Below are 9,618 nucleotides of genomic sequence, written 5' to 3'. Positions count from 1 at the left end.
TAGAAGAGGTCACAGCATCTGTGGCTCAAGATTTCAATCCTTGGCTGATGTTACATCTGCCCAACTGGGCTCTGGGCCCTACTTGTCACTTGTGAACATTTATACTGAGTATTTACTGTACTAGACTTCGAGAGCATTCTTCCGGGAGAGGTGCTGGGTTATCATCATGTTCAAACACGGATCTTTGCAAACCCTCCTCCTAATAGGAGAGAATATAGAGAACCCTGGGAGCATTGCTTACTCTATCGGCTCAATGAGGACAGGCCACAGGGGACTGACTGCTTGTAGAGCTAAGTGACGTATTCACAAAGTCGGGATGCTGAATAAGGTAAAATTATTGCGCTGCGGGGTAAGCATGCAGAGTGGTCACATTACAGACGCGAAGAAGACACGAGCAGTGAGTGAATCGGGACTTGAGAAAGAATGATGCAATTAGTGTCTGGAAGAGTAAACTAGACAGCTCACACTGAGCCTTGTTCTAAGAAGTCTCCATCAGCTAGCTCTGCTAGAAAGAATAGCCACCGGCTCCCTGGGGATTGTGTTTGGCAGCGCGTTCTTTCTGTATACACTTTGACAGTTTCATATATGCACATACTGAATTGTAAGCATTTTCACCCACCATTGCCCTCTCTCATCCCTGCTGAAACCATTCTTCTTCCCGGAAATGCCCTTCCTACTTTGAACTCATTTCTTTTCTGACTCATAAACATTAAACTAAGGGTGGACCCTCCTGAGCCCCTCCCTAGGTATGATGAAATGATTGCCGAAGTTCTGCATGTCCTGAGCAGGTAAACACAGTAGCGGTGAGTTCCTGCGTGCATTGGGATGTCCCCGTTCAGAAAATGAGCAGTACTCCTCCCCAACTCTGGCTCTAACATTCTTTCTAGCACCTCCTCCCCTGGGATAGTCCCTGAACCTGGGGGCAGAGGTGACACAGATGTCCTGTTTAGAACCCTCTGCAGTCACTAAGTCTCTACCCTTTGACTAGCTACAAATCTCTGTTTGACTGCTCCCCACTGGCAGTATGTTCTTGCTACTAATCTTTAACAACCACTTGTGAAACTGGCCGTTGTTTTCTTGGGTGAGAGAGCCAAGGCCAGCAGAAGATATTTATGCTCAACAGTCACCAAGTAGTAAAACTGGTACCTGAACCCAGGTCCACCACAGTCCCAGTCATTACCAGGACTAAGCATAACCAATGGATAAACGCGTCAAAAGTCACCACAAGCTGTGCTTCTCAAAATGATTTTTGTAATTTTTTATTTAGATATTACTAATCCACAGAGAAAGGAATAAAGATTGTGTAGCGTGTAACATAAAATGCAAATATGCTATCTGCTTATTCTAAAACATGCATTTCTTAGGGATAGGGGAAGAATAATTACTCCAAGGACAACAATCAGTCTGGGAAGGCTAAAAAAATTCATAGACATTATCAGGGGAACAAGATGCAGATCTACAACCCCAATATCACTGAAGGTTGAGGCAGAAGAATGGCATGTTCAAAGCCAGCCTGGAGTACAGAGTGAGACCTTGACCTTATTTTTAAAAGAAGTCTGTGTTACAATGACTAGTTCAACCTAACCTTATAAAATTCATTTTAATATAATATATGTATATAGCATATATATATATATTTTTCCATTGCTCTCTGTAGGGAGAAATTTGCTATTGACTTTGATTATTTTAAAATGTTAATTACGTTACATAGTCTCTTTTATGGGGGAGTACATAATGAAAAAGTTGGTAAACTGATCAGAAGGCTTTCTTTTCATTCGAGGAATATGTCTAGTCTTTATTTTACCAAGACTAGGGTATATCTTGGGGTGTTGCCTGTGTAACTAAAGGCTCTCCAGAACTGCCTACCATTCATTCAAACCAGCTGACATAGGGGACGATGGATAGAGAGCGAAGGGAGTTGCAGGTGGGAGAGAGAGGAGAGGAAACGTAATTTATATGCTGTTGTTCATTTTTTCCAATGGTATTCTTCTAGGATGAGTTTAAAAGGAAGCAACATGAGCTAGTTTACTGAAACCCTGGTGCAGTCATCTCTAAAGGAAATAAAGCATTGAAAGTCTAGATGTAGTCTGTTTGAAGACAAAGTCTAGATGTATGATACCCAACTACAGCACAGTTCATCCTTAGCTGACATCTTTCCCTATTAATGAGTGTACTCAATGATCGTGTGTGGTAGAGCCAAAAAGTTTCTAGTACTTTTTGCCAGTCCTATCTTAATTAACAACTGTGTGAAGTAGAGCAAAAAGAAAGAATTTAATAGCTTTGCCAGTCTTATCCAGTGGTCAGTCAGGCAATCGACGTAGCTTCATTATACTCTAATTGTCTGAATGAGTATCAAAGGACTATATATAGCACCAACACTATGTGCACTTTTTTTTTGTTCCTTTTTCTCAGATCCTGTTTTGAAAGGGTCATTTTTGGCTTTGTTCCTTTGTCCTGAGTTTTTTTTCTTTCTTTCTTCCAGCTCTCATCCTGTCCCAGAAAAATGATATCCTCTGAGGACACTTGATATTATTTCTCTCATTGTCATACTAACTCCAGTTTTAGTTTCAACAGCTACAAGAATTTTGAACAGCCAGAACATTCTAATAGCTACTTTGTTTTTTTTAATTATTTGCTGTTGAATGCTGTTTAAAATCTGTAGCCTCTTTAAAATCCTTAGAAAATACACACATTAATGTATGTTCTCATTTCACAGTCATGCCATCAGTGATGCAGACACTTGGTGAAATATTTGGTACCTGTAGCAAGGAATGGAACAGCTGTGGCTTATGCAACTAATCTAACAAATAAAATGCTAGTAAACTGTAGAAACAATGAGACAAAGTGGATTCACCACAAGCAGAAAATAATCTAGTCCCTCAACAAATTAACAAGCTTCAAGTTGTCTGAGAAATATGAGAAAAGCCTAATGTAGCCATATAGTGTACAGATATATGTACACTACGAATACCAAGGAGTCACCTCCCTGCACTTTAATATGTCTCCTGTGGGAGACACACCTCCCACCTTCATTGTAGGGCACTGATATATACTCAGCAGATAATCCATTCTGCATCCAGGTAGCAACTCCGGCTGTGCTAAAAGCAGGCACTAGCGGTTTCATATCACTTCCTATAAACTACCCGTTTATGTGAAATGGAAATAAAACATGCAGAAATTCCCTGGGATCTGAGAGTAGGGTTTTCCCCAGGACAATCGAGTCTGTGGTTAATTTAGATCTTCTAGGTCAGCTGAGGAGACCAGCCAATCAGAGATGAGAAGGAAAAGGGACTTCCTAAATAAATATGATTCCCAGGAACATGTTCTCCAAAGACGTTCTCCGACTTGAATCCAACACAGTGACTCAATAGAACTCTGCTCTGCCATGAAGTCAACTGTTCTTTTTCTCTTGGGTATCATCCTCCTGGACCAGTGTGGGGTTCAAGGTGAGGAGTTTTGCATTGTATTAAGTTAGTAAATTCTGAGATATGCATCACTATAAAAAGCCTTCTTCGTTCAGCAGAATGTTTTGCATGCAATAAAAAGTAATATTGCTCACTCATCAAAGCATTTGGATGCTGTGAGCGATTATCCAAAGGTCATAATTTGTACCTGCCAAGTCAAATATGCCTTCTTGGTGTGTGTATTGTGGGTTTCCAATGAGGGCTCAAAATATATCTGAACATTTAATGAGAAACCCCTTTTCAGATGCAAAAGAGTTTCTGGGTGCTTTATTTCCATTTCACGTGAGTCTGTCATTTATCATACGAGGTATGAAATCTGTAGCATTGGCAACTGGTAGTGAGATAAGAGATCATTTTCTAAGTTGTCTCCTGCATCCTCTTCTTCTGATACTGTGCACTGATATGTGTGTCTGTGGTTAACCAACTGAGAATTCAGAAATCAGAGAGGCTGCCTCTGGCCCTTTTATTCATGACTCTATTTACCTTGGACAAATACCCTTCCTAGAATGTGCTTTCCACATCTTTAAAGTATAATAGAAAAACCTATGCAAATAGATGCTGAGTCTATGTGACTATAAGGGACAAAGACAATTATGAGGAGTGGGGGTGAGAAAGGGAAAGTATTGAAGTGGTAGGTAGTTATTTAAGTAGAACTTTCTGTCCATACCTACATTAACTCCATGCCGCTGAGGTCAGGTAATAAATGGGTTGAGGAACTGGTCCCCATGGTACAGATGGATTATACATGTATGCCTAACTTCAGTAGGGATTTAATTAAGTATTGTGGAAGCTTTCTGTTCTTCTCAGGTTGCATTGTAAGGTAGTGGACTCAGAGTGACCTAAACTGAAATTCTTCCCCTGTTCCCTTTTGCTAAATGACTTTGTCCTTAACCCTGGCTTCCTCATTTACAGAATGGAAATAATGCCTACCGTGAAACTCTGTGGTGATGATTTACACACACTCAGGGACAGCAGTAATGACTAAGTCAAATGCATGGGTCTAGACCTAATCATGTGCATTATCTTTCCCACAGGAACCCTAGTCATAAGGAATCAGCGATGCTCCTGCATCAGCACCAGCCGAGGCACCATCCACTACAGGTCCTTAAGAGATCTCAAACAGTTTGCTCCAGGTCCTCATTGCAACAAAACTGAGATCATGTAAGTGAAAGCTTCCAGGGCGTGTACTTCACACTGAACTTAGAGGGAGCCTCACCCTAGACTACTTGTTCACACAGACAGTTGGCTCCTCCGTAAATCTATCTACTCTATTTTTTCCTTCTCCCCCCAAATAAGAAATCTCTGATGGAGACTGAAAATGAAAGATGAAATGCCATTTAAATAATGAAGTGTTCCCAAGACCAACTTAACCTTTTTAAGGCTTCTTAGGATTCTAATTCAGAAAACATATATTTGAATAATGGTAAAAATTGGCTCTTGTGTATATGATCAAACTATACTGAGTGAAATTCTCAATGAATTAATAAAACACAATTTTTTAAACATAAAAGGAAATGCTGTTGGACTCCTAGATGCTTAACTGTTTAAGGCAGATTGTTGAAAAGAAGAAAACAGTCATAATTCTGCTCTCTTAGTCCCTCAGTACCTTTATCACACATATGCTCCTGCTTATATGTAATGCATGCTTGTATACATGCACACAAAAGTACAGGCAATAAAGTTACACATGATATCCAGCAGTTCCCTCTTCTCTGCCAATTCAAGTTCCTAAGTTTCAGTTTCCTGAAGTTAACCATGGAATATTCCAGAAACAAATGGTTCATAAATTTTTAGTAATTTCATTATGGTACATTGTTGCAATTATTTTATTTTGATATTACTTGTTGTTGATGATATCTTACTTTTAATTTATACATTAGACTTTAAGTACATAGGCACCATCTAAGAGGGAACATGGACATCTTCCCTTTGGATAAGGAGGAAGTTCCCATTCCTAATTTTCTTAACACACTAATAATGGACAGTTTCTCACATCAGTTAATTTTCTCTGATAATGTCATACTTGTTGGGTTGGGGGGGGGACACTAGGGATTGAACCCAGGACTTTGCATGGGTTATGCATATACTGTCCACTGGACACTACTCCTAAGTCCTAAGAATGACTTTCAAAAATTTTAAGGGGTCACTGGAGAGATAACTGAGAGGTAAATTGCACTTGTTTCTGGGTTTTGGTTTTGGTTTTTTTTGGGGGGGTTGTTTTGTTTTGGTTTTTAAGACAGGGTTTGTCTGTGTAGTTCTGGCTGTCCGGAATTCACTCTGTAGACCAAGCTGGCCTTAAACTCAGAGATCTGTCTACCTCTGCCTCCTTGCTAGGATTAAAGGCATGCATTGCCACCGGTCAGCTGCACTTGATGGTCTTGCAAAGGACTTGAGTGCAGCTTCTATCACCCACACTGGGCAAATTGCAACCATCTGTAACTCCACTCCCAGGAGATCCTACACCTCCTTGGGTTCAGTGGGCACCTGCATACAACTACACATGTGCACACAAAGACACATGTAAATTAAAAGTAAAATACTTTTTAATTCATTATTCTGCATGTTCAAGTGCACATGCCACACAGCAGGACAACTTAGGGGAGTCATTCTCTCCTCTGTCCTTATTTGGGGTTCTGGGGGTTGGATTCAGTTCTCCAGGCCTAGAAGGCAAATATGCTTACCCACTGAGCCAACTTGCTGGCCCTAACAATGACTTTTAATGGCTAAATTGTTTTACATCATATTGATATGCCATAATTTGTAGAATCAATGCTCATTGCTAGAAATGTAGGTTATGTCAAAAATTTCACTATTGTCACACTATTACTGTTGTGGTATTGTCTTTAATTCTTTCCTAGAAATACTCTCTAGAGATTAGGACTTTGTTTGGTTTTGTGACAGAGTCTTCTCATGTAGCCAAGGATAGCCTCAACCTCATGATTCTCTTTAATCAGCTACCTAAGTGCTGGGATTCCAGAAATAAGCCCCCATTTCCAACCTCTTGGAAATTGGGACGTGAAAGGCTATGTATATGTAAGGCCTTTGACACCTAAATCAAGGTAAAGCTATTCTTATTCTCAAGTTATCTAGAGAAATTAGTATTTTAAAAATGAGATTTCTCCTGAAAGGTCTGCTACAATTTCTGAAATCTTCCTGTTAATCTTAATACATTTTACTGTATTTCAAGTGGCTTGGTTGGAAAACTCAGTAAAACCCATGCTCCCCCCACACACTATTTCTACTAAGAACTGTTAATCATTGGGGAGAAAGCTCACTGGTGTTTCTCTGGCAGCGCTACACTGAAGAGTGGAACTCAAACCTGTCTGAACCCAAATTCAGCAAACGTGAAGAAGCTAATGAAAGAGTGGGAGAAAAAGGTTGGTGATGGGCGGGACACAATGTCTTTTTTTTAGAGAGTAACTCTGGAAGTCAGGGGATGCGGCCGTACCCATTAGGAATACATTTTCCATCCATTAAAATGGCATCAAACAGTAAGACACCACTGATCGCAGACCATCATTAACAATGTATGGAAATCAAGACTCAGTGGGAGACATGTAGAATAGTGTATATTCAAGAATCCTGAAATGTATGAAGGAAAGAGTAATTTGGCTTGGCCTGGAATGGTATTAAGGTAGACTTCTTTGTATCAAGTGACCTTTGATTTAGATCTTAAAGGAGAAGTTATTTACCAGGAAGTTAATTAAGTACAGTGTGGGTGGTAGAGGTTTCACGGGAAAGCAGGCTGTGTTCATGAGTGTGAGGTAATGCAGCTGGAATTTAAGTGTAGAGAACACAGCGCCTGAGCTGGGAAAGAAACCAGGACAAAGTGGGAAGAGCGCCAGCTGTTGAGCGTTAGGCAGCACATGGCCCTCCGGCATGGTCCTCCAGCATGGTCCTTTTCACTGTCAGTGGCTCTCAGCCTTCCTGATGCTGAGACCCTTTAATACAGTTCCTCATGTTGTGGTGACCCCGACTATAACATTACTTTTTCATAACTATAATTTTGCTACTGCTATGAATTGTAATGTAAATATCTGATAAGCAGAATATCTGATAAGCAACCCCCGGCGGGGCCTCCACCCACAGGCTGAGAACCACTAACTTACATGTAAGGTGGAAGATAGCAGTACCAGCCCCAGAGGGCTATGCTTGGCACCGGTGGGGGATGAAGGAGGAGAGAGTGAAGACAGTCAGAGGCCAGGAAGAAAGACAAAGGCCAGCAAAGAGGGGGTTGCTGTGGCTTCTTTGATGTAGGGAGAACTGATAAGGAGGCCAGTGCTCCTGAGAGAGCAGCGACTTAGGAGGTTCCGAGGAGAAGGAAGGATGGCGGTTCGAAGGAGTTCAACCATCCGGAGGGAAAATTACAACATTTGAAAGCATCGCCTTTTTCTTACTTCCTGCAGATCAGCCAAAAGAAGAAGCAAAAGCGGGGGAGAAAACAGCAAAAGAACAAGAAAACCGGAAAAGCTAAAAAACCCAAAGGTCCTCGTGCAAAAACTCCGTAAGAGACCACTTTACCACCAAGCGCTCTGCGTTTAAATGGCTTTTAGAACATACTGAAATGCCTTCAGTGGGGAGCGGGCTCTGATACATATACTTATTAACTTGGCTAGGAAATATAAAGCATGATTTTGAAAGTATAACCAATGCTAGAAAGTTAATTGTAAAATCCAAATAGTAAGGGTTGCTAGAGGCAAAAATTGTCCTTGTTAAACTCAGCCAACAAAATTTCATCAAGCTCTTGAGCATGGCCATGATAATATCAGATCTGGTCAAGTGTCCCTGGATCCTTATCCCATGCAACAGCTGTCTGGGCTTCTAGAGTCATACATTACAGCATCTGGAGAGTTTCTGAGACCCCTGTCACCAAGCCTAGGCCTGTTTGTATGCTGGTCATCATCAACTGCATGTGGGCCAGCCTACAGGCCCAGCACACAGTATGTCAAAGAGATCATGATAATGGTTTTTGGGTTCCACAGGCGACATCGCCAGACTTAGCTTTTAGAATCTTCCGTGTAGCTTTTGAGACCATGTGATTTCATTGTTGACTTGATCCCATCTCCAAGGCTCATTTCAAGTTTTGCTTCTTAAATAAAACCCTTCTAGAGGGCTGTGGGCATAGTTTGTGGTAGAGTACTTGCCTTGTACAGACAAGGCCTTGGGGTTGATCACTAACACTGCAAAAACTTAGCAGTTAAAAAACCTGTTTTCTGGCTACTCAAATTCTCTTGTCTCCTATTTCCCTTGTTGCTCAGTGTCTCACAAGTAAACACTTTGCTGTTATCTAATTATTTTGTGTGTGTTTTTCTCTTTCCAATAAGACTGTTGTTTTGAGGACAGGTCCCATGGGTTATTCCACTAAATCTTCCATGGTGCCTAAAACCTGATTTTGAACGATTTCTTAATTGTATGTGTTAGAGGTAGAAAGGCCATTAGACACTAGGCGTTGGCCAATCCTGGCTATTCCATATTGCACAACTCTAACCCTTGGTCTCCTTGCTTGCTCTCCCCACCCCCCTTTGGACAATTTCTCATCTGGCAATCCTGGAACTCACTATGTAGACAAGGCTAGCCTGGAATTCACATATATCTCCTTCTAAATGCGGGGGTTAAAGGTGTATACCTCTTTTTCTTTACTTTTTTCTCTCTTTTTCTACCTAGCTTTCTTATTATCTTCAGGCATTTTCAATACATGAGCCAGGATGAAAGTGTAGCCTTCCCTTGTGACGGAATGCTAGCATCTTAAACGCATTGGAATCGCATGTTTAAGACATTTGTGGCTATTCCCAGACTGTTTACAAAACATACAGGACATCCTGAAGCACAGAAGCTGACAACAAAAAGAAGCTTTATTGATCTGCAAGTGCCAGACCTTTCCCCCACTCAAAAATTCCTCTACCACTATTCCTGATCGGCCCACAATCTAACGAAACAGCTGCCAGCTCCTTTCCTAAGCTCAGGGGAATAACACCTTCCCTCATTTCAGAATTCCCAGAGTATTATCGTGTCAGTTGTCACATCAGAAAAGCAGTGGTAAGATGCCAAGGCAGGGGTTGGGCTGGAGAAGTGGTCCTCACTTGTAGAGGGACCAGAGTTCTATTCCCAGCAACCACATTGGGGAACTCACAACCACCTGGAACCCCAGCTCCAG

At 41.3% G+C, this 9,618-nt stretch overlaps 1 protein-coding gene across 1 annotated transcript; it reads left to right on the top strand.

The window, feature by feature from the left end:
- The first annotated feature begins 3,293 nt into the window (after positions 1 to 3,293).
- On the top strand, positions 3,294 to 8,755 carry Cxcl9 (C-X-C motif chemokine ligand 9). Its single transcript, XM_040747409.1, has 4 exons — positions 3,294 to 3,446; positions 4,499 to 4,625; positions 6,757 to 6,841; positions 7,871 to 8,755. Exons 1-4 carry the CDS (start codon positions 3,386 to 3,388, stop codon positions 7,970 to 7,972), a joined length of 375 nt encoding a protein of 124 aa, XP_040603343.1. The 5' UTR covers positions 3,294 to 3,385; the 3' UTR covers positions 7,973 to 8,755.
- The last annotated feature ends 863 nt before the right edge of the window (positions 8,756 to 9,618 follow it).

Source organism: Mesocricetus auratus, unplaced genomic scaffold (assembly GCF_017639785.1).
Source record: "Mesocricetus auratus isolate SY011 unplaced genomic scaffold, BCM_Maur_2.0 Super-Scaffold_100006, whole genome shotgun sequence".
Taxonomy (NCBI): Eukaryota; Metazoa; Chordata; class Mammalia; order Rodentia; family Cricetidae; genus Mesocricetus; species Mesocricetus auratus.
The sequence above is the reverse complement of the archived record's forward strand: the minus strand, read 5'-3'. Positions and strand labels throughout refer to the sequence as shown.

What these genes read in the sequence shown, in the direction of transcription:
- Cxcl9 (XM_040747409.1), top strand. Translation starts at nt 3,386, where the DNA reads ATGAAGTCAACTGTTCTTTTTCTCTTGGGTATCATCCTCCTGGACCAG. An exon ending in GGACCAGTGTGGGGTTCAAG is followed by an intron (nt 3,447 to 4,498) that starts GTGAGGAGTTTT and finishes TCTTTCCCACAG; the next exon opens with GAACCCTAGTCATAAGGAAT. An exon ending in TGAAAGAGTGGGAGAAAAAG is followed by an intron (nt 6,842 to 7,870) that starts GTTGGTGATGGG and finishes TACTTCCTGCAG; the next exon opens with ATCAGCCAAAAGAAGAAGCA.